The 23,406-nt window shown below is 48.4% G+C and overlaps 12 protein-coding genes across 12 annotated transcripts; 5 read left to right on the top strand and 7 right to left on the bottom strand.

Annotated features, from left to right (window-relative positions):
* Positions 1 to 15: 15 nt before the first annotated feature.
* On the top strand, positions 16 to 1,137 carry PEX14 (Pex14p; the record flags this gene model as incomplete). Its single annotated transcript, XM_022609733.1, has 1 exon — positions 16 to 1,137. The coding sequence occupies one exon, from the start codon at positions 16 to 18 to the stop codon at positions 1,135 to 1,137; it is 1,122 nt and encodes a 373-aa protein (XP_022466099.1).
* Positions 1,138 to 1,585: 448 nt separating this feature from the next.
* Positions 1,586 to 4,996, top strand: NUT1 (Nut1p; the record flags this gene model as incomplete). The annotated part of the gene is made up of 1 exon (XM_022609734.1): positions 1,586 to 4,996. One exon carries the CDS (start codon positions 1,586 to 1,588, stop codon positions 4,994 to 4,996), a length of 3,411 nt encoding a protein of 1,136 aa, XP_022466100.1.
* A 112-nt stretch (positions 4,997 to 5,108) lies between these two features.
* On the bottom strand, positions 5,109 to 9,233 carry INO80 (chromatin-remodeling ATPase INO80; the record flags this gene model as incomplete). Its single annotated transcript, XM_022609735.1, has 1 exon — positions 5,109 to 9,233. One exon carries the CDS (start codon positions 9,231 to 9,233, stop codon positions 5,109 to 5,111), a length of 4,125 nt encoding a protein of 1,374 aa, XP_022466101.1.
* A 662-nt stretch (positions 9,234 to 9,895) lies between these two features.
* Positions 9,896 to 11,032, top strand: ARO2 (bifunctional chorismate synthase/riboflavin reductase [NAD(P)H] ARO2; the record flags this gene model as incomplete). The annotated part of the gene is made up of 1 exon (XM_022609736.1): positions 9,896 to 11,032. The coding sequence occupies one exon, from the start codon at positions 9,896 to 9,898 to the stop codon at positions 11,030 to 11,032; it is 1,137 nt and encodes a 378-aa protein (XP_022466102.1).
* Positions 11,033 to 11,180: 148 nt separating this feature from the next.
* Positions 11,181 to 11,756, bottom strand: RPL9A (60S ribosomal protein uL6; the record flags this gene model as incomplete). The annotated part of the gene is made up of 1 exon (XM_022609737.1): positions 11,181 to 11,756. One exon carries the CDS (start codon positions 11,754 to 11,756, stop codon positions 11,181 to 11,183), a length of 576 nt encoding a protein of 191 aa, XP_022466103.1.
* A 366-nt stretch (positions 11,757 to 12,122) lies between these two features.
* Positions 12,123 to 12,908, bottom strand: RRP42 (exosome non-catalytic core subunit RRP42; the record flags this gene model as incomplete). Its single annotated transcript, XM_022609738.1, has 1 exon — positions 12,123 to 12,908. The coding sequence occupies one exon, from the start codon at positions 12,906 to 12,908 to the stop codon at positions 12,123 to 12,125; it is 786 nt and encodes a 261-aa protein (XP_022466104.1).
* Positions 12,909 to 13,136: 228 nt separating this feature from the next.
* On the bottom strand, positions 13,137 to 13,910 carry RRT6 (Rrt6p; the record flags this gene model as incomplete). The annotated part of the gene is made up of 1 exon (XM_022609739.1): positions 13,137 to 13,910. The coding sequence occupies one exon, from the start codon at positions 13,908 to 13,910 to the stop codon at positions 13,137 to 13,139; it is 774 nt and encodes a 257-aa protein (XP_022466105.1).
* Positions 13,911 to 14,628: 718 nt separating this feature from the next.
* On the top strand, positions 14,629 to 16,626 carry TIP20 (Tip20p; the record flags this gene model as incomplete). Its single annotated transcript, XM_022609740.1, has 1 exon — positions 14,629 to 16,626. One exon carries the CDS (start codon positions 14,629 to 14,631, stop codon positions 16,624 to 16,626), a length of 1,998 nt encoding a protein of 665 aa, XP_022466106.1.
* Positions 16,627 to 16,687: 61 nt separating this feature from the next.
* Positions 16,688 to 18,685, bottom strand: ROG1 (putative lipase ROG1; the record flags this gene model as incomplete). Its single annotated transcript, XM_022609742.1, has 1 exon — positions 16,688 to 18,685. One exon carries the CDS (start codon positions 18,683 to 18,685, stop codon positions 16,688 to 16,690), a length of 1,998 nt encoding a protein of 665 aa, XP_022466107.1.
* A 233-nt stretch (positions 18,686 to 18,918) lies between these two features.
* Positions 18,919 to 20,154, bottom strand: MRF1 (Mrf1p; the record flags this gene model as incomplete). The annotated part of the gene is made up of 1 exon (XM_022609743.1): positions 18,919 to 20,154. The coding sequence occupies one exon, from the start codon at positions 20,152 to 20,154 to the stop codon at positions 18,919 to 18,921; it is 1,236 nt and encodes a 411-aa protein (XP_022466108.1).
* A 163-nt stretch (positions 20,155 to 20,317) lies between these two features.
* GPI10 (putative glycosylphosphatidylinositol-alpha 1,2 mannosyltransferase) lies at positions 20,318 to 21,937 on the bottom strand (the record flags this gene model as incomplete). The annotated part of the gene is made up of 1 exon (XM_022609744.1): positions 20,318 to 21,937. One exon carries the CDS (start codon positions 21,935 to 21,937, stop codon positions 20,318 to 20,320), a length of 1,620 nt encoding a protein of 539 aa, XP_022466109.1.
* Positions 21,938 to 22,096: 159 nt separating this feature from the next.
* On the top strand, positions 22,097 to 23,374 carry DJP1 (Djp1p; the record flags this gene model as incomplete). The annotated part of the gene is made up of 1 exon (XM_022609745.1): positions 22,097 to 23,374. One exon carries the CDS (start codon positions 22,097 to 22,099, stop codon positions 23,372 to 23,374), a length of 1,278 nt encoding a protein of 425 aa, XP_022466110.1.
* Between the last annotated feature and the right edge of the window lie 32 nt (positions 23,375 to 23,406).

The following is a 23,406-nucleotide window of genomic DNA, read 5'->3' on the forward strand; positions in this document are numbered from 1 at the left end:
GCTGGAGTCTCTGGGATGTTACCTGGAAGCGGCGACGGGAAGGATGCAAGCGGATTTACAGGTACAACGCCTGCCGCCTTGATACAGTCGGCGGTTGCATTTCTGAACGACCCTCAGGTCAAGAACGCTCCCCTGAACAAGAAGATTGAGTTTCTACAAACGAAGGGTCTGGACGAGGCACATATCGAGACTGCCCTTGCTGAGGCACGCAAGGGGACTCCACAGTTGCCAACAGATTCGGATAAATACGTGTATGAGACTCTGCCTCCCCCGCCGTTGCCACAACGGGACTGGAAGGATTATTTTGTTATGGCTACTGTCACAGCAGGGTTGTTTTACGGTGTTTATGAGATGACGAGGCGGTACGTGATCCCCAGTATCTTGCCCGAATCGAAATCCAAATTGGAGCAGGATAAAGACGAGATCAAAGAACAGTTCGACAAAGTGCAGAAACTGCTGGATGGTATCGAGCAAGAACAAAGCGAATTCAAGGAACAAGAGAGGAGGAAACTGGATGAACTGGATGATACTATCGGTCTTTTGCAAACGTCACTGGAGGATAGTACACGGGCCCGTGAAAAGATGGATGACGACTTCAGGTTGCTGAAGTCGGAGATGACCGGCTTGCAATCTGAGATTGACAAGTTTGTGTCGAATAATGGCAGCGTGAAGGAGTTGAAGAAGATTAACGAGGAGCTATTATCACTCAAGAACCTGATAAAGAGCTCGTCCACAATCCCCAAGATGGACTCACCGCGCCCGAGCCCAACTCAAGAGGACTCCAATCCGTCTGCAAAACAGGTAACATCAATGGATGATCTGTTACGTCAGGGAAGTAAGACTCCTCTCGGGAATGGCGGTGGTGTGCCTGGCGTCGATGCGATCCCATCTGCTTCCGAGCTTTTGTCGAAGATGAGTTTTGGGGACAAGGGCGAAACTGCAGACGCACATACAAGCGTTCCAGCATGGAAGCAGGCCAGAGAACAGAATCCACAGATCACGGATCACTCTCTCCCAGCTTGGCAAAGAGACAATGCTCAAAATGAGGGCAACAAGACCGAGGTTCCATTTTGGCAAAGAGCGCTAGAGGATACCCAGGAGCAGCAGAGCAACGAATTGGACGGTATGGCGTCCTGAATGTAACGAAACGAATTTTGGGAGTGGAAAGGATAAGGCACGGGGGATACCCGTGATACTTCATATATATAACGTATATACTGTGACACACCTCTCGGTATAATCTAGGTCCAGAGCTCTAATGCAGTACGTTCCGGTGGAAAAGCGTCTCCCTCGCCGAAGAGTCAAAGCTTTGAAAGGGGAAAACATTGAAGGAATTGTTCGAGGCAATGGTCTACTTGGGAAGTGCAGAGACGTGGGTAGAATGTTCTCGGAGCTGGTGCCCTAACTGTCCAGCGCCTTGACACCTGGGGCCCAACGTCGCTTTAAACGACGTAGCCGCATACTGAAAAATCACGAATTCTGAAGGTTTAAAAATGCTTATAGAGACGTCCCCAGGCACTGCACCGTTCAGACCTGATACAAGTGCTGCGCTGCCCGGTACCTCCTTGGAGAAATGGTGGTTGACATGACGAATGAGTCGTTGTACAGTCTGGCTGTCAAATGTTCACAAAGACAGCTTTCCTCGGGCGAGTTTTTGAACCTGTATAAGGAGTTTTACAACGAAAAGCTAGCGTCTGAGGCCGGGTCCGTGGATGACGACAGCGAACCGCCATCTAACGCGGAGAGCAAAACCACAGCGACAACCATATGCACACAGATGGCGCAGGAGTTTACCAAGATATTTAAGGAACAGCACAACTTAATACTGATTGATTATCTTATAGAAATTCTGTTTGTCAACTACAACCCTGATTTGATTCACTTGTTTCTCCCGCTGTTGAAGACTGTCTCTACAGGTGACGGTAACAACGATAACTTACTGATTCATTTTTTGTCTAAACTGAGCGCATATTTCGTTCAATTGAGGGACAAGCTCGTGGGAGATCAACTGGTCAAGGACTTACCTGGTGTCATAATACCAAACCTGCTGGAAATTCAGTATGGCAACAATAATGAATTAAGTGTGGCGCTTGCAAAGTGCTTGCTGGTGCTTTTGAAGTATCCCTCAAATGTATTGACGATAGAATCCGTTAGTTGCAGGGACAACGCGCATCATTTGTTATCCAAGCTTTCGGATATCAGCAGACTGGTTTACAAGAAGCTGCTACACACGCTGGATAATAAAGTCAACTTCAAAGATTCGAATGGTTTAACCAAGGATGTATCAGGTCAGGAGCCCAGCTCAATATATTCTCCGAGTATTACCTCACCGCAGTTTATCTCCAGCCCTCTTTTCTCGATGAAGACACCGAGTTTGCCCAATAATAAGGATGGGACAGTATCCACCATGAAATATAAGGATATGAAGCTGTTCCGTTACTACAAGAACATATGGCTAAACAACAAAATAATGAATTGGGAGATGATAGGCTCAGAGTTCTTGAGCAAGTATAACTCGATATCGTCAACACTGTTTCCGGAATCGGCTGATGGGAACCATGTCACAGTTCCCAATGTAGATATGCTTCTTATCGATCTCATAGAAACATCCTTCACGTGTTTCGCCCAGTACGTGAGCAATAAGCAGTACCATCGCACTAACTCAAATTTGAATCTGTTGGAGAGACAATGGATCATATTCATATCAAAGCATCTACCTATACTTCTGCTGAACCATTCGTCGAAAAACCCACAAATCGTCACCACCGCTTTGGAACAAATAGACCCCAAAGTAATCAAGGCTATTACCTCTTACTATTCAGAAAAGGATGATATGCGAGTTAGAAACGACGACTTATTCGATGATTTTTCATCAACGAGCTTTGACGTCAGACACGACTTTATCAAGTCACTAGTTTCATTGGGATTGCAACCCCCTACATTGATCAACGAATTCTTACGGGAGGATCAAGCGGTCGACCCGAAATCACTACCGGTCACCGATGATCTTGTTATCACGACTTCCCAGGGGACACAAGAAACCGTAGGCGATATCCAGTCATTTATTATTTCGTCACTAGACTCACTGGAACTAGAAAATATTTGCAGCGATGACGTGAACAGTGAAAGTGACATTCCTCATAGTAATGTGCGTTCAAGTATTAGCGGGGACTCATTCAACGGCATTCACCAAATACTGCAAAACAACGAGACAATTCCGCCTACGAAAATGAAAGAGATTTCAACTGTGATATTTGAACTCTTGAAAGATGCCATAGCGGTCGGTAATCACTCCAGAATTTCAAAGATATGCGCATTATTATGTTTCAATTTTAACCATTCTCTGATTGCCTTCTTTTCATTCCAGTCTCCACAAGGAATCATTGAAGACTTATTGCACTTTGTCGATAAGGTGTGGCCCAATTCTTCTCACAGCAGCAAAGACGACAACACCGCTCCCGATGAGTCAAATGACCTATTTCTGTCATTCAGTTGGGCGTTACTACTGTTAACTTCCATTAATAAGAATATAGGTATCTCCCTGGTTGATGTTGCATTAAAGTCGTCGTTAGATATTCCATTGGAGGATTCGTTCACTATCAAATTTATTGACCAGCTCACAGAAATCCCGGACGACTACTCTATCGAGCCACAGAACCGAACTCTCCCAGAGGTGCAAACACAATCTCACAAACTTGTCAGAAACTGGCTATCGGACCTCTTTATCAACGGTTCCTTATCAGACCAGCTGACCCAAAATACTGACGCGAAACAGCTCGCAACATTACTGCCATTCATTCTTAAGCAGGTATTATATGCTCTAGAATGTAATGTTGTAACTGACATGAACAATGTAATTGGCGGCTTCGAATATTTCTTGCAACCGTTCATGATTGTTGGATTGATTAAGATTGTTTTCTGGCTTGAAAAATATTTGAGTTACTTGAACAATGAGCCTGAACTGGTAGAATTGACTCAAAAGGTGTTAGTAATTATGAACTCCTTGCTAAATCCGACCACACTTAACGAGGATTCCAGAACCTTCCATTGTGCGGCCTTGAGGTTAAATGCTATTCCATTATTAAAGATGTTGAGGAAATTTTGCGTTCCCCAAACACAGACCGAGTACGGTGTTTACTCCTCAGACACCCAAGAACCTCCAATGGTGGAGTCCCTGATAAAGAAACTGATTTCCGTCATTAATTTTGCCCCTGTATACAATATGGATCCTAGAATTGTCTCCACAGACAACATCTATCTGCAGCAAAAGCCCATTGGTTACGGTAAGCTACAGATATTGAACGAAAACCCGATAGATAAAATTATGACGAACCAGATCAATTCTTTCTGGAATTTGCATAGCAGCACGTATTACAACATCGACTTTCTAAATGAGATCATAAAGTTGATCACCCCTAAGAAGTTCTTTTTCGATGTTTTGAACACACTAACCTATAAGATAAGTGTATACGGGGTACCAGCAGCGAGGAACAAGATGTCTACTGTGGACTCAGACCATGTAATCGATTACCTGTTCTACTTTTTGGTTTTACACGACTGTGAATCTCAAGTGGACGCTGGCTATATGGTGCAGTTATTGAGCGGAAATCTAGAAATCGACAACAGTGCCATTAAACCGAAGAAAGATTTAGTAAAGGCTAAAGAGCAGCCAGCTGATGATCTCGTTGGTGTCCCGAAGTCAGAAATAGCGCAAGATGACGATTTTGTAATGCTGTTTGGCGAAAATGACACTAGCTCGCACAACATGAACGATGATATGCAGGATGTACACTTCGAGAGCAGTGAAGACGACGAGGTGAAAAAACTGCAGAAGTTTTACGCATTGAAAAAAGATTCATTTGGCGTGATCCTGTACCAACTCAAACTGGTTCATGATGCAGCTGTCAAAGACGGAGACCTGTCAAAGACTGAATACGAGAAATTCAACAAGCATTACGAGAAGTACTTATCAATGTTGAAAACATTCATTTTTTAAGGTTATTATAGACCATTTCGATATATAATGACGTTCATTCATGGCTACATGCGATACAGCGTTTGTGTTCAAATGCCTAATACACTGAGTAACGATCACGACGAAGTCGCATTCAGGTTGCTGTCTCGCCTATTTTTGCGGTTGCCTCAATAGTCTTCACGTGGTGATCCTGAGCCTTCCCCTCCATAACCACCTGTTGTACTTGTTCCTTTTGCTTGGCCCTATCCCTCATTCTCTCCTCGATAGTTCCTCTCACCAACAATCTATAAACGGTGACTTGTCTTGTCTGCCCGAGTCTATGAGCTCTATCCATGGCCTGCGAATCAATAGTAGGGTTCCAGTCCGAGTCGTAGAAGACCACGGTATCTGCCGCGGTTAGGTTAATACCCAGCCCACCTGCCCTCGTACTCAGCAGGAACACAAATATCTCCTGCTTGGTCTGCCAGTCGTGGACCAAATCACGACGGTCCTCCAGTTTTGACGAACCGTCCAGTCTGATGTGTTTGTACTGTCTGTAGGTCAAGTACTCTTCCATCAAATCCATCATTTTTGTCATTTGAAAGTAGATCAAAACCCTATGGCCCTGCGCCTTCAATATCGGCAGCATCTCGTCGAGTTTCTTCAGTTTGGCAGAGTCGGTTATGAAACGGTCCATCGAGGGCATGGAGATAGTAGACGAGAAAGTTTTGTTCAGTGGTGCTGGGAACATCTCAGACTTGGGGAAAACATCAAGAGGGATATGCTTTTTCACATGCATGTTATACTGGATGATCGGCGGGATCTCGGAAAATGCTTGAGAAACCTTTGGATCAAACAGTTCTCTCATCTTTCTATCAGTAGCGTTACTAGAGCCTTGTACATCCAAGTGAATGGGTGTAGCTGCTGCTGCGTCGTGATAGCTTCTATGGATGGTGTTGAGATAGTCCGCGTGGTAGGCGTGCTGTCTAATGTCCAACAGAGATGACAGTACGTTGTCTGTGGTTTGCTTCGACAAGTTGTACAGTTGAGACGGCTTGTCCAAAATCAACAGGCTCTTATCAAAGTTAGTCTGTTTAAGAGACTCCTCAGGTTCCGTATCGATGATACGATCTATTATGGATGCGTGGTGTAGTTTGGATATATCTCCTGTTGCCAAGCCAGTCAAGCGTGCTAGTTCACCGGCCAGCTCCCTGTTATTACTTGGGTGGTAAATGTCAAATGTGTGTCCAATAATCTTGCTCAGCAGTTCGTTGTTGCTTCTGTAATTTGGTGCGACAATTTCATCATAGACCAATCTTGGTAGGTGGAAAGTGATCGGGTTTCGAGCCGAGTAGACCACATCGCTGAGAGTCACGTAATTAGGGACGGTAACGTTGCTGCCCCCGTTTACTGCACCCAGATTGTTCACGCTGGTACTACTGCTGTTGTTCATTGTGTTGACGCCGCCAATGTTGGTAAAAGTCGATGCGCCTCTTGCCAAGGAATTTGTTTTACCGAATGTGACGAACGAGAACGGCGATTCCACGTCTGCTCTTTCAAACAAGTCAGGGTGGTTACACACTTTTCTGAACTGCATGACGGCGTTCATGATGCTTTGATCCCCCGCGGTTTCGTCGCCACCTGCTGCGTTTTCGATGGCGTCGTAGTTGGAGGACACTTGAGACTTAAGTACTTTGTACAGTTTTGTCTGTCTCTGCGTTAGGTCACACAGGACATCAATCTCGATCTTGTCCCCCAGTTCCGATTGCACGTTTTTCTTTATTCTTCTAAGCATGAACGGTTTCAGTATCATGTGGAGCCGTCTCAGTTGCTGCTGGTTGAGCTTACTGTTCCCCTCTGCGTGCGATTCAATGTCCTTTGAGAACCATTCACTGAACTCGTCGTGCGAGTCGAAGAGTGAGGGCATGATGAAATGGAGCAGTGCCCACAATTCCTGCATGTTGTTCTGGATGGGTGTACCTGTCAAGAGTAATCTGTTACGGCAGTGGAAGCTGAGTAAGTTTTTCCACCTGGACGACTGGGAGGACTTGATCGCTTGTGCCTCGTCGAGGATCATATACTGCCATCTCATCTTCTGGAGGTAGCTTACGTCCGAGACGACCATTTGGTACGAAGTGACCATGACGTGAAAGGGAGCGTCCCTGCCATACCTGAGGTTCCTTCTGTCCCAAAATTTCCTGAGGACTTTCCTGTCGTTGGCGTTCCCCCAGTAGGGCAAAATTTTGAAATCCGGGACGAACTTGCTAATTTCATTGATCCAGTTATGCAGAGTCGACGCTGGAGTGACGACAAGGAATGGCCCCCATATGTTGTGATGTTCTGCCAAATGAGCCAGAACTGAGATCGACTGTACTGTTTTGCCCAGACCCATCTCGTCTGCGAGGATACCGTTGATACCTTGGTCGTAGAGGTTTGCCAGCCAGTTGAGTCCCTTGAGTTGGTACTCCTTCAAAGTGCACGCAAGCAGTTTCGGTTGGTCGAGGCTGATGTCCCCGAGGGACGTTGGGTTCTGGAAGTTTAGTTCCTCCTCCTCCTCCTCACCGCCGTCCTCTGTAGCCACCTTGTGCTCGTCGAAGGCTCTTGCCTGCGCTCTTGTCTTTGCCAGCACGTTTGATGCGTTCTCCGCTGCACGCAGTTTGAGTTGCTCATCGTCTTCGTTGTCGAAATCTATCTCGTGGAGTTGGTTCCTCCTGTCTGCCGCTGTCGTTTCCAAGTCGATATCGTCGTCGTTGCTGTGCGCGTGAGCGTCCCCGCCCTCCATTTCGTTCGTTTTGATCTTTCTCCCGATGAAATGCGAGTACAGTTCTGTTTGTGTGAGCAAGAAGTTCAATTTCTTCGTCTGTCTCTTGGACTCCTTGTGTTCCTCGTCGCGTTTCGCCTGTTCCAATGCGATCTTCTCTGCCCTCTTTTTGTTCTCGCGTTCCTCACGCTCCGTCTTCTTCCAGTAGTTGGCCATCTCTCTGATCCCACGCCTCGCTCTCGTTTGGAAATCCTTGACCTGTTTAAAGTTCCTGGACTGCCACTTCCTTGCCTCCCTTGCACACAACGAAGAAGTTTTCTTGAAATTCGTGGACCTGACCGAGTGGATCTGTTGCAACATCCGGAGCATCCTGTTGGAGTCCCTCCTTGCCATATCCTTCCAGATGGTAATGTACAAATTGTCGTAGTGTCTCTGTACTGCACGTGCATCCTTTGCGGACATCTTGAGTCCGTATGTGGGCAAGTCGTGCGTGGGTCTTCTCTCTGGGCCTGGCGTTGCAGCCGTCTCTGAAACAAGTTCCGCATTTGCAATAGTACCAGTGGTGTCCTGTTCACCTCTGCGTTTTGCAGGAGATGCGTTTGTCGAGGATGGTTGCGAGTCACCTGTAGGAACGGTTAATTTCGCCTCCTCCTCCTTCAATTTCAATCTTTTCTCCTCGTTGACTATCCTTTGTAGTCTCTTGGAATGGTACTGTTTCAAAGTGATCTTAACGGTGAGTGCCTCCGTCCCTGGTGTATAATCTGTGACTACGAGGTTTGTAAACCTCCTTTTCTTCGCCTTGGCGACTTTATTCTTGTGGCACAGACGCGCCAACTCCCTTACGATAAGAGGTTTCTCACTGTCTAGTGTTACTGGCTGCTTAGGTTTCTTTTCACCAGCGGGTTCAGGGCCCTCCACGACGACGTTCTTGATTGCAGGTCTTTTCTTCTTCTTCTGGTACCCTATTGTGAAATCGCCGTCCTTCTCCGAGTCGTCCGATTCGACGAATTCTTGTTCGTCTGTGTCGGAAGACTCGGGAGAGTGTTCCGGAGACTGTTCCCGCAAGGGAACAGTCTCACTCACTGGGGCACTCACACTGACCCCACCCGCACGCCTTCTCCGTCTCTTCCTGCCTCCTGCACCGCCCTGTGCCAGCTCCTGTGCAATAAGCCTCGGTGCCACATGCACCAACTTGTCCCGTCTCCTCTTGTACAGCCAGTACCGCTCCCATTTATCCCTCACGTCCCTCATCCCAGTGTACAACTGAGCAACACCGCCGTCACCGATCCCTCTCGATTGCAAGTTCCACTCGCTGACCAACTCGAACTCTTGGAAAGTCGCGTACTGCCAGTCCTGTCGAGCCAACTCTCTAGCGTCCCTCCCCAACGCCCGCGCCATCGACTCTTGCAACTCGGAGAGGTACTCCCCTCGCGTCTGCACGGGCACTGGAGCGGTCACCGTCCCTGGAGCGGCCGACCTGCCCTCGTCGTCGTCGTTGAGTAAAGCGGACAGCGACATCCCGTTGGTGTCCTTTGATTGCAGTGTGGCCAGCTGCAAATGCAAAGTCGTTCGTGATCTGTTCCTCTTCTTCTTCCCCGTTTGCAGAGACGAAGAGACGAAGAGTTCTTGTTGTCGTCGTCTTCAACAGAAAATTTTCGTTCGTTGCGTCGTCGCAACGTTGCGAGGCGTTGTTGCTGTTGTGAGGCGTGCTGTGGGGGTTAGGGTTGTTGTTGTGGGACGGTGTTTGGTGTTTGGTGTTGTTCGGCGATCCGTGAGGGCGTCTGGGGTGTTGTTATGGGGTGGGGATGCGGGCGTCGGGGGGTGTTGCCAGCGAGCGTGTCTGCGCGTTGGTGTGCTGGTGCGGGTGCGTTGCTGTGGGCGCGGGTGTGTTTTAATGTCAAAGTGCTACTGGCACATGCGGTGTAGTATTATTAGCATTTCTTACAGTATTACTAGTGATTGTAACTACTACTAGTAGTGTAGTAGCAGTAGTAGTAGCAGTAGTTGGTACTAGTACCGGTAGGAGCTCCATCTTGACCGCCCCACGTGACCGCCGCTTCGAAAGAGTCATAAAATTTTACCGCATCGAAGACGCATCAGTTCCATGAGTCTACAATTCAAGCGCTACACGATCTCTCTCCAGTGGTCCACAGCACCTCCCAGCAACCCACAACATTGCCATGTCCACGTTCGGTACACTCTTCAAAGTGACCACTTTTGGCGAGTCGCACTGCCAGTCAGTCGGGTGCATTGTCGAAGGTGTCCCCCCCGGGATGCCCCTCCGCGTCGCTGAGGACTTGCAGCCTCAATTGTCCAGGAGACGCCCCGGCCAGTCGAAGTTGTCGACGCCACGGAACGAGCGCGACGCAGTGATCGTGCAGTCTGGGGTAGAGTTCGACACTACATTGGGCACACCGCTTGCCATGCTCGTCAAGAACGAGGACCACAGGCCCAACGACTACAAGGGAACAGATCAGTACCCGAGACCGTCGCATGCTGACTTCACTTACGCGGAGAAGTACGGGCTACAGGCGTCCTCAGGTGGTGGGAGGGCCTCGGCAAGAGAAACCATCGGGAGAGTCGCCGCGGGGGCCGTCGCTGAGAAGTTCTTGAAGTTGGCTTCGGGGGTCGAGATCGTCGCCTTTGTGTCACAGATTGGTAGTGTCGCCATGCAGCGTGACCCCTTTGACAAGAACTTCCAACACTTGTTGAACACTATTACCAGGGAGAAAGTCGACTCTGTTGGGTTTATTAGGTGTCCAGACACCTCGGTCGCTGGTGACATGGTCAAAGAGATTGAGAAGTATCGTGGGCAGCAGGACTCCATCGGTGGGGTCGTCACCTGTGTCGTGCGTAACTGCCCAATTGGACTTGGCGAACCCTGTTTTGACAAACTCGAGGCTCTGTTGGCACACGCAATGCTCTCAATCCCAGCCTCGAAAGGGTTCGAGTTCGGGTCCGGGTTCGCAGGTGTCTCCGTGCCAGGGTCCCAACACAACGACCCCTTTTACTTCGATGAGGAGGCAGGGAGACTGCGCACAAGGACTAACAATTCCGGTGGGATCCAAGGTGGGATCTCCAACGGTGAAAACATCTACTTTAACGTCGCCTTCAAGTCAGTAGCTACGATCTCTCAGGAACAGCACACGGCCACCTACGAGGGGAAAGACGGTGTGCTCGCCTCAAAGGGTAGACACGACCCGGCGGTCACACCACGTGCGATCCCTATCGTTGAGTCCATGGCTGCACTCGTTCTCGCGGACCAATTGCTCATCCAGCGGTCCAGAGACTACTCGAGAGGTGTGGTTGCCAAGTAGTCGACAAGTAGTCTGCAAATAGCCCTTTATATAAAGTCGCAACTTATCGATGCGTATCGATATAAGCACACTAGTATGACACGATATGTTATTACACACAAATATGTTTGCTATACAAAGAGAACTAGACCCTGTAGAAGAACCCCGTTTATGCCTCTTCGTCGATCACACCCTTGGAGGAGACGTAGATACCGTCCAAGAACTTTCTGATATCCTTGTTTCTGACACGGCAGATCTGTTGTAAGTCAGCGGCGTTCTGGGAGACGTTCTCGACAGAGTTACCAGAAAGAACGATCTCGTCCTTCTGCGCGGTGGAGAACTCGATGGAGACACCCTCTCTGACTGGGACGGCTCTGACCTTCTTGTCACCCAAGAAGTTTCTGATCTCAATGAAGGAGGCACCGTCCTTCTCAATGACGTTGACATTGATGGGGAAATGGGCGTACACGTATCTCATCTTGTACTTGAAACCCTTGGTGACACCAATGATCATGTTGTCGACAAGAGACTTGACGGTTCTCAAAGCGGCAACGTGCTTTCTGTCACCGTTGTGAACGGTAACCTTGATCAATCTGTCGGTGACCTTGTTGAAGGTAACGTCAATGTGCTTCAAGTTCTTGGTCAAAGTACCTCTTGGACCAGTGACCTTCACGACTCTCGACTTGATGGCCACGGTGACATTCTCTGGGATGTTCACAGACTGCTCGGTTTGGATGTACTTCATTGTGTTTGATCAGCTACACTAACCTAAGATCTCAAGAACTCCAAAACAACACTCAATTAAACTTCCCACAGCGGCAGAAGGGCCCCATCTTGAACTCACTCCCGTATCGCCCACACACACTCAGTGCTGTGTCCCTCATCGCAGCGCGAATCACAAACTGGAAAATTTCACAACTTTTTTGCGTCTGTTTCCTGTTCAGGAAATTACAAATTTCACTCCAAAATTTAAAAAATAACTTGTGGGTGTCCGGATGTAAAACGCCAAAAGCAGTCACATAACACAGGGACAGAGGTACATGGCGATGCCGATGCTGATGGCATGGTGCTGGAGGGTGCTGGAGGGTGCTGGAAGGGTTGTGGTCCCTCGTTAACCCTCGAGGGCATGGACAATGCCCGGGGCATGCTGCTCCACGAGTTTGATGCCCACTTGTAGCAGTTCTGGATCGAATCCAGTGACGTGTGTGTTGTTCAGGGCGATAGTTCTGAGGGGTGCGACGACGGTGCCCGCAGACCAGCTAACGACGAGTCCGTTGTTCGCGACGGCGCTCTCGTTCGCCGCGGGGTCCAAGAACACGTTTTTCCCTACAAGTGCGAGCGTGAACACGAGCGGCGTACGCATCTCGAGCGGGACAAGGTCGTAGTCGTCGAACATCGGCAGCTCCTCCACTTCGAGGTCGTCGAAGTTCGAGACAAGTTTGGGTAATTGTGTTGCGCTGACCGCAAAGTAGACCCCGAACGAGATCAGCGAGATCGGGTACGAGAACGACGACAACACGAGCACGTCGATGAATATCTTAAAACTGTATTTCTTCGTCAACTGCAGCCTTGCGTGGTCAACTGTGCCAATCAGCTTGTTCAGCAGAGAGGCAATGCTCTCCACGAGCAAAGAGTCGTCGCGCTCCCCTGCAATGTCCACGTCCACTTGAATCAGATCGGGCTCCACGGTGTGGTCGACCACTTTGCACTTCACACTCACGATACACTCGCTCCCGTCGCTCGCTATAACCCGCGAGGACCCGTCAGAGCTCGGCAGGAAGTCGGTGAATACCTCGACGGGGCGGAACTGGTGTGGAAGTCGCCCGTCCGGCCGAAGCCTCTGCGGACCAGAAAGCGAATCGTACAGGAAAGATTCCTCAGCAATGGACAAGGACATTCTGTGCGTATATGCAGTTGGTTATCCAGTGGTTAGCGTCAAATACAATGAGAGGGAACAGACCTCGACTGCAGTGCACTGTCCTCATCTCTCTATCACTCAGTAAAATTTTAACGATGAACAAATATCAAATAAAAAATAAAGAGCAATATAGTGAAATGACTGTAAATAAGTGTCTAGAAAAGACAAGTTGGTGCTGCTGCTGCTGTTTCAATTGCTTGGAACATCTTACAGTGCTCTGTGCCGCTTAATCTTGGCGATTATATACCATGCAATAAGCGCGTTGCACGCTGTAATGGAGACCAAAAATATTATAAAACTGTAGAGCACCCACGTAAATGTGCTCTCATTGAGGTCCCTTCGTTCTCTTTCTAGCATTGACAGTTGCCCTTTGTCCCACACGTGTACTAACTCTCCAAAATCAGCGGCACATTGAATCAGGGTCAATGGCAGTTCGCTTGGAACGTACCGATACAAGAAGTACTGCAATTGTTGTTTTAGTTGTAGCGGCGATGTCAACGAAACGGTCACGCTCTTAGTCAGGTCGATCGAGCTCCACGACCCATCAAACACAAAATTGATCATACATATCTCTATGGTGCGGTCCGCAGTTGCTCGAATCAGTATGCTGGTCGGCGTCTGCGGGTCGAATCTTTTCTTGCTTCGAATCAAATCCCCACTGGGCCATGACCGGATATCGAAATAGACGGACTGCTTCCCGTGGGACACGCTAGTTCCACCAAATCGGTCCACATTGATTCCAGAGGGTACCTTGTTGGAAATGTCAAATTGGAGGAGTATATCCTCCTGATCCAGCCACGGGTAGTCATCGATATTTATCATGACACAAAAGGGTTTATCATTTAAATTCGGAGAGTGCAAATATAGCGAGTTCTTCACCGGAGGCAGTTCAAATTGCAAAACGGCATCCTGTTGTTTTATTGGATTAAATGCAAAACCCAGGACAATATGTAATGTAAACCATAGGAAAAGAAACAGCATAATCGGTGGTTTTCTCTTGGTGTGACACAATTATATAATTTTGCCCTCAAATTGGAGAGAATTAACGTTATTTTCTGTCATATCTTGTGTCTTAAACTGGAACAGAACAGATAGAATAGTATAGATGAGAACAGATGGAATGTTGTAAAAACGGGTCATTTATGGTGTGAGGTGGTATAGAATGGCCCCATTATGTCACTTCATAGACTTGAAATATACCTGGTTTATCCGAGCACTACGCAATTTAGCAAAATTTTGTCGCAGTGGTCTTGTCGCTTAAGGTGTGAAAAACACCACTCTGTTCAAAGGTATCTCCTTGAGAGAAACCCATAATTCTACACCTCATATCCGCCTTCTCTATGCCCATCCCCCACCATGTGTCAAACGATAAATCGGACTAGCAGTTGGCCATCTTTTAGTTACTTTTCCCTTAATGGAAAACTGAGTAACTCCTTCAACAACAAATGTAAAATTACACTCCCAATGTATCAATTGAGTAGCAGCCCTAAGAGCAGTGCCCAGTAGCATGTACTGTTGCTTGCAGTGCATGGGTCGGTCGCCCTGTCGTCTCAGTAAGATCCATTACCCGGACTCTACACGTACTGCGTCGTTATTCAAAATGTGGTCAGCCAGTTCAAGGTTCTCACGCTAAGCTTGCAAACGAGCTTTAGGTTCCCAGCCGGCTAGCACAACTACTCTCTGCACGACTCCAGAACGCATGAACGATATAAAAGATCTGGTTAATATTGATGCGAAGATAGATTCCATTTCCCAACAGAGAGATGATCTTTCAAAAGAGTTGGATCGTGTTGAGAAGCTGAGACAGATTGCTGCCAACAGGGATCAATATTACCAGACTATCACCGATGATATTCAGAATAATGCACATACGTTGGAGAACATTGAGGAATTGAGGGAGAAGTACGGGGACTTGCTCATTTTGCAGGAATTGGAAAGCAATTTGATCCAACAGATGGCCTTTACCGCAAACCTGGACGAGTTGAGATCTTTCCAAAAGAAGGTCCTACAATTGAGCGCCTTGGAAGTTGCCGATATTCGATTCCAGGAAATAGAGATTTTGTACAACAATCTGCAGAGTATCCTCTCTGAAGGTCATTTGTTAAAGGATGATAACATCGTGAGAGCGATCCTCAACGAATGCGATCATAATTTGTTAGACAAATACGGAAAGCACTTATTGCAACAGTTTAACGAGAAATTACTCCATATTCAATGGGATACACCCAGGTTTCTGCTGTCTGATAACGAGACCGTCTCGGAATTGCGGAAAGCATCCTCTCATTTGTATCAGGTTGCCAATCTGTACTCGTTGGATACCAACCGTACCCTCTGGAATTTCAAAGCTTTGACTCATAACTTTCAGATTAGATTTACCTATCATTTCCACGACAACTCATCTGATATCAAACTTTACTTCAAATACTTGAACGATTATTTGAAGGAAAATCTGTACAAGTGTATCAACATCTTCGAGGATAGCTCAGTTGGGTTAGAACCTGGTATCGTTCATGAACAGTTCATCAACCACGTCTTGCAACCTATGAGAGACCATGTAAACTTAAGTTTGGGGAAGATCAACCTTAGGTCTTTAATAATGCTAATTTCGCAGATTGTTGCCACAGATAAAAATCTAATAACTGCATTCCATTACCACGGTGATGGGTTGGTTTCTCTCGTATCGGATAACATTTGGGAGTCCTGGATCAACTATGAAACGGAGACCATCACAAAACAATTCACAGTCATCACCAAAGAGCCAAAGGATCTTTTCCAATCAGGGCCTAATTTTGTCACACTGTTGAAAAAGGCATACGAGTACTTTGAACCATTCTACGAACTTGATCACCAGCCTATACTGAAATACAAACTAAAGACATGCTCACAAATTTTCATGGCGTTGACAACCAAGTACTTACAGTACGTTTTGACGACTGATACGCTGGGAGAGAAACGCACTAAGGAGGCCGAACTTGAGCAAACCATGACCAAGTTAGAGCTTTTGAACATGGTTTATCAGAAAGTGTTTGAGTTAAGCGGAATGGATATCTTTATCAAACTGACTAAATTGGTCAACGAAACAGAGTCAGAGGAGTATATCACACTTCTACAGAATATACTGAAGGATTACGAAAACGACATGGAATTTGACCTCCAAAATTCAATCATCCACAGGATTCAAAAGTTGGTCAAGGAGTCCCTGAAAACGTATTTTAAAACAGAATCCTGGGTCCTCAGTGAAACTTTGAACGACGCTCCTAAAACCGAAGTTATTAGTGCAATCAACCTCCTAAGGAAAGTCATTACAAAACTCTCAGCATTGAATATCCCCGAGAATATCTTGTTTAACATTAAAAACGAGTTACTCAACATCATCGTAAATTACTTCCTCGAGTCCATACTGAAATTGAACAGGTTCAACCAGCAGGGACTGGCCCAGTTTAACTTGGATTTCTGTGCCGTCAAGGACACATTGGAACTACCTGAAGATTTATATAACGTTCAGGAAGCCATCCTATTGGAAATTCTAAAAGTCTTGACGTTGAAGTACGATTCCCATGTCTCGAAATTTATCTCATCCTCATACATCAAAAACGGCGAGTTCCAAAGCTTGAGAGACTACTTATCGATACGGTGGTTGAAAGACACAGAAATTCAGGATGCATTATACAGGGTTAGTTATGGGAATATTATCTGAGACTACGCGTGTGATACAGATATATAAATGTATTCCATATGTAATAACGAAGACAAGTTTGTCACAGGAGATCACTATTATTCTCCTCGTACTGTAGCACTTGATCCGCCGGATCAGTTTGCGATATCATGCTACTTTGAGAGGAGAACCTTCTTTTCGCAAAGCTTTCTAACATGTCACTCATCGTTGACAACATCCCTGTCGGACCCTCATCAAACAAGCTACACCCTTCCGTCTTCGAGATCCAGGAGCAATCTTCGTAATTTGTACAAGTGAGTTCTGGAGCGTCTGAAATTTCATTTTCTTCTTCACCGTTAAAATGCTGACTTATTAGATGATCTACCACAGGCCAGCCGTACGCGTTGGCAAATCTTCGTCTCACAATTATGTTGTTATGCGCGTCAGGTTTCAATGCCACAATGACTTTTCGCCAGGAAAGCCCCTTGTGCCAACGCTTAGCAATATACTCCTCCAATTTTTGGTATTTTTTCCTTTCAGCACCACTCACTGCAAAAGTCTCCAGTAAGATATTCTTGCTATTGAACAGCTCTTTGTCCAACTCGATGTCGTTTTGGGGTAAGTCGGCCTCTGTGTAAACTTTATCGTGAATGATCACAGGTTTCCGTGAATCGGGGTTCATTATATGTTCCTTCGTTGGTAGTGGTGGTATTAGAAGGGATGTTGCAGATTGAAGAAAAGATATCTTGGGAACTTTAGGGTTTTCCTTTGGAAACTTTTGAGGGGCCCACACGCTGAGCATCTTTGTGAAAGGAGATATGAAGCTACCACCAAAGAATGCAGTGTTATCAGACACAGAGACACTTTCCGCGGATCTATCTATATTTTTGTCCTCTAGCAAAGAGACAGCTACAGCATCGTAATTCAAAAATAACAACGATGCACTGTATAGTGGCACAATACCGTCGTTAATGGCATTGGCGTATAGTGTCCTCCTTTGAAATTTGGCCAGAACGCTTCTAACAGGCTCCCCTGGCAACAAGTACAGTAACGGTTTCTCCCAGTCTTTATTTACGCCGAGCCCTAAATCCAGTCCAGTTTTGCCTATCACTCCAAATGAGAGTAATCCCTTTATGTATGCGGGATTATCCGTTACAATACCCAAGAGTGGAGACGCTATTGCAATGAAGTTCACCGGTTGCACTTTCTCAAAGAACCACGGGTGTTTCACCGCGATGTACGCTATGGCGAATGTTTGGATCAGCCCACCAAGCGAGTGAGCAACAAATGATATCTTGGTGACCTTTTCATCGTAGACGGTGTTGATGATGTATTCGGCCAGTTGTGTGCCCAGGTATTTCACGCCCTTTTCAGTTTGGCAGACGTTTCCAGAGTAACCGTCCACGACCAGCTGTTCATTCGGGTATTTGTCCTGTGCCTTGTAAATCTCTTCTTGTATGTAAATGAGATCTGACGTCAAATTCGAGTGCAGTCCGTGCGTTAGGATCACAACGTGTTTAGGTTTGCCTCTGTAGTGTGATATCTGTGCCGGAAGTTTCCACAGGTCGAGTGTGTTCAACCTGTCTACTGTCATCCTGTCCGAATATGTCACTAAACCTGGTGGTTCCACCACCGGACCCAGCACGCTCTCTCTCGTCCTCCCAACGGTGATCTCGAAAGAGACACTCGTGTTAGTCGCAAAGAGAATTTGGCTGAAGACATCTACGATCCATACGTATTTCCTTTCAATCCTATGCAGGGACAGTTCCACTGCCCTGTTCTGTTGTGCTTGCAGATTGGCTTCAAACTGAGGCTGGTCTGCGGATGCATGTATGTGTTGTGAGTGGTGGTAGTGTTTCGTTCTCACGTCAAAATACAGCATATACGGCCCGATAAGGTACGCAGCCCTGAACGGCAGCGGTTCCATGTTCCGGACGTTCAACCACAGAGAGTCCAGGTTCAGATCTTCTGGGATCTCATCAGAATCCAGTAGGGTATAAGTGATGACAAACCGTTCCACCTCCCCAATCTTCACCGCAGATTTGTAGTGGAAGAGCACGTTGTTGCTACCCTCGCGGTCATTTCCGCTGTGACTGCTCATTTCGGTTCTCTCTCCTTCCCCCTCTCTCTCTAGATATATACAGGTCAATTACCACCCTTCAATCGCTGTGTCCAGGTCTCAACTCCGCATCAGCACCATCGACTGCCGCGTCTATCTCAAAACTCAACACAAACGCAGTTGCAGTCGTTGATCATCAACTTTTCACTTTTGTTCAAATTGAAGACGAAAGCGATGAGCACTTCACCGATGGTGGTGGTGTTAAGGATACGTGGTCAACTGTCGTCGTTCAGCAGTCGCTTGGCTTGCTCCGCGGTGTTGAATTGGGTCATTGCATTGATAACCTCGTCAAGACGCTCGCCCGAAAGGACGCCCGGGATATCATGCAAGGTGAACCCGCAACGGTGGTCCGTGAGCCTGTTCTGCGGGTAGTTGTACGTTCTGATCTTGTCTGACCTATTCGTCGTGGTAACCTGTTCCCTGCGGGCGGCCCTCTCGCGTGCCTCCTTTTCCGATCTCTCTTTCTCCGCAAGTCGGGACCTCAGCAGGGTGAACGCCTTGGTGCGGTTCTTCTGCTGCGACCGCTCGTCTTGCATCGAGACGACGATCCCAGAGGGGATATGCGTCAGTCTTACTGCGGAGTCCGTAGTATTGACGTGCTGGCCACCCTTCCCGCTTGCGCGCTTGACGTCGACTCTGATTTCCCCCGGCTTGAAAGTCCGCTCGTAGGCGTCCACCTCCTTCGCGGATTCCTCGCCCATCTGTGGCAGCACCACGACTGCTGCTGTAGAAGTGTGCGTCCGGCCCTTGGTCTCTGTGTCCGGAACCCGTTGCACTCGGTGCACACCGGATTCGAAGCGGAGACGGTCGTACGACCCAGGTTCGTCGATGCTGAGAACGGCTGCGATGAGCCCGGACCCGGATTCGTTGCTTTGCTGGGACAGGATGTGGTACTTCCACCGTTTCTTGTGTGCGTAATTGATGTACATGTTCGTAAGGTCCTGCGTGAAGTTCATTGCCTCGACTCCGCCGACTCCAGGTCGCAATTCCATGAGGCACGGCTTCCCTGAAAACGCGGGCGGTGGAAGAAGCTCGCCGAGTAACCTCTCCGCGTATCCGTTGAACCGTGGAATCAGTTCTCTCAGTTCAGCCTCTGCTTCGGACTTCAGAGCCGGGTCCGTCGCCATCATGCCGTTCAGCTCTCTAATGTTCCCCAGGATCGACCTGTAGTGGCCTAACGTGTCCGTCACGGCGGACACTCTCGAGTACCGTATCTGTTTGTCCTCATCAAAGGTTTCCCCCCTCGAAAGGGACTCCTCCAGTAATGTTAGCTCCTTGCTATAGGATTCAGCCTTTGTGACTAGAGAATTGGGCAGCCGCTTGAGGTTCAGTTCATCTCCCACTAGCACCGAATAGAATACTCGACCGTGCGGCACGAGACCTCCAGGGACACAATTTACACCCCTCGTCCGCTTGATAAGTAGCTTACCACCCCTCGCAATCATCCACATACCCAGTGGTTCGTTTTATTTGCTATTGCTACTGGTTCCTCTAAGCTGTTCATCGTCTTCAATTAAAGGTGAACAAATCAGTTACACATCGACGATTGGACAGGTGTTGCCCCAAGATCGAAGCTTATATATCAGGGTCCCTCAGACGACGGTACACCAACATCTACGTAAATTTATACACGATGATGTCGCCCGCTCTGCGCGAGTCCCAGTGACTGAGTGAATTAAAGAATCTCTTGTGCTCGACGTACCTGGACCCTGCCAGGTACTTTCTCATGAAACTGTCATCCAGGTGTTCAAAGACGACAAGGTACTGAGGCCATCTGTGTGTGTGCCCCTGTGCACCGACATTGACATCAGCGACCGCTGGGAATTCAGTCCTCATAAACTCTGCCACGTTGTTGTACAACCGGTCGCTCTCATCCATGTAGTCATCTAGTTTCGTTAGTGCGTCGGTGTCATGCAGTAAATGCAAGGGCGGCTCGCATGTAATCGCCCATGCACCGTCGTCAATACTCTTCCTGTGTAGGAATGACTGCCACGGTGTGGAGTGACAGGGCATTACGAACCCGAGGCTGTCAATCTCCGGTTCGTCGTGCAGAAACTCCATGACTCTTAGCGAGCCGGATTCATGATAATGGTCGATCGTGAACGATGCAGCAATGGATAGAACCGGGAGTATGTAGATAAGCACTCGCGGGATGTACTTGCGCAACCGTATGAACCCAAACGTCGACAAGAGCGTGAACAGTGGTTGTAGCGGGTAGATAAATCTAAACTCCTTGTGGTCCAGCAGCGAATACATCAAAAGATTGAAACCGATGACGAGCTTGATCGCGGTCATGGCGGAGATCAAAGTCTGCTGTTCCGCCCTGTAGCTGGATCGCGGGCGAGTCATCTCAAAGACGAAAAGAGGAATGCTGTAACCGAGCAGTATGGGCACACTTTGGCAGATGTGGAAATGCCACGGCGCTACCCCGTAAAACCTGGATAGTGGTGTCGTGAGATTGAATGCGATGAACTTGAAGATCGGGAATGTCAGTTCACCGTAGAAATGGTAATCTATCGCACAGTTCACCGCCAATGCAACCGCAAAGCATTGCATGACTCTCCAGGACAACATGCTCACTTGGTGGAATTGCCTCCTCCTGAGCAAGTTCGCTACCTGAACGGTTCCCAGGACAACCCATATGAGAGCGTTACTGGGTCGTTGCAGACAGGCAAACATTGCAATACACATAGCCAGTGATTGGCGTCTGGAGAGAACGTCGATTGCAGACCAGTCCCAAAGGTACAGCGAGACCGCGGTGAGGGTCATCTCGAATGAATTGACGAAACTCCTCGTGCTGAAGAAGCAATTGAAGAAATTGGAGGCTGTCAGCACCCCTGCTACAACGCGCACAATCCGCTCATCTCCAGATCTCTTCTCTCCAACGTGTCTGTACACAACTTCAACCGTCTTCACCGTGTAGTAGTCGCCCAGAACGGCAATAACCGCCATTATAACTTTCGGCGCATACAAAACCCCCATGTACTCGCACCACAGGGCACGGCTGGGGCAAAATAACGGCGCAATGCACTTGACCACCCTGTACACAACCTCAAAGACTGCCGGGAACGCATAGCTCCGCAGCCCGACGCGCCATTCCCACGTCAGCGCACCGTACCCAAACGCCTTGAAATGCGCTGGTTCCAACGCCTGCCAAAACTCGTCCGCCTGGAAGTACCCGTGCGTCACAACTGCATTGCACACCCGCCACACAACCAGCAGCAACAACAGCATCCGTCGAGACCCGCTGGTGTAGCCACAACAGAGCCACCAACCAGCACTAACTCTTCACTACTCTTCTCTTCATCAATTGATTACGAAAGCGACGAATTTGCAACAGATGAGAACCGGTTTGTGACCAATCCTGCATCGAGGTGGTCTGGTCAGCGGACGATGGTCGTGGACACTGGGTACTATGAGATCCTCGGGGTGACCCCCACTGCCACTGCGGTGGAGATCAAGAAGGCGTATCGGAAGAAGTCCGTGCAGGAGCACCCAGACAAGAACCGGGACGATCCGATGGCTACGGAGCGGTTCCAGGCGATATCGGAGGCTTACCAGGTGCTGAGTGACGAGGATCTGAGGGGCAAGTACGACAGGTTTGGGAAGACGGAGGCGGTGCCGAAGGGCGGGTTTGAGGACGCTGCGGAACAGTTTTCGGTGATCTTTGGAGGTGATGCCTTTGCATCGTACATCGGGGAGTTGCAACTGCTGAAGAACCTGCAGCGGACGGAGGAGCTGAGTGCCGAGGACGAGAGGGAGAAGAAACGGGAGGAGGAGGAGAAGGCGAAGACGAAGACGGAAGGTGAGCCGCTAGCAGGAAGTAACGAATCGAAGCCCGCGGCGAACGGCGGTGCAGACCAGAACGTGGCCCTTCACAATGGGGACACGGTGGCCGATGGCAAGACCGGTGCTGAGGCGGAGGCCAGTAGCAAGAAGAAGACGAAGGTGGAATTGTTTGAAGAGGAGCAGGAGGAGGAGAAACGGAAACGGATCATCGAGTTGAGCCAGGTTCTGATAGACAGGCTGTCCATCCTGACGGAGAGCTCCTACGACGACGCCTGCAAGATGTCCTTCGAGCGGAAGTTTGAGGAGGAGGCCAATCTGCTGAAGATGGAGTCCTTCGGGCTCGATATCCTGCACACCATCGGCGAGGTGTACTACGAGCAGGCGAAGATCTTCCTTGGGTCGCAGAATTTGTTCGGTTGGGGGGGATTGTTCCACTCGATGCGGGCGAAAGGTGGGCTTGTGATGGACACGCTGCGGACTGTATCCGCTGCAATCGATGCGCAGAGCACGATGAAGGAACTCGAGAAGATGAAGACGGCAACGGAGAACGACACGCCGTTACTGGATAAGAACGGCGTCGAGATCGCGAAACCGTCACCAGAGGAGGTAGCACAGCAGGAGCAGCTTCTTATGGGCAAAGTGCTCTCCGCTGCGTGGTACGGGTCCAAGTTCGAGATTATGTCCACGTTGCGCGCCGTATGCGACACAGTGCTGAATGACGAGTCTGCAGGGGTCCCCACAAGGATAAGAAGAGCAGAGGCACTGAAACTCCTCGGGAAAGTGTTCCAGCGGTCCTTCCGGACCAAAGTGGAGCAAGAGGAGGCACAGGTGTTCGAAGAGCTGGTCACAGAGGCAACCAAGAAGAAGAAGCATTCCAATTGAGTCAAGAGTAGCATACCCGCAATAAATAACCT

This window comes from Huiozyma naganishii, chromosome 9 (genome assembly GCF_000348985.1).
Source record: "Huiozyma naganishii CBS 8797 chromosome 9, complete genome".
NCBI classification, from domain to species: domain Eukaryota; kingdom Fungi; phylum Ascomycota; class Saccharomycetes; order Saccharomycetales; family Saccharomycetaceae; genus Huiozyma; species Huiozyma naganishii.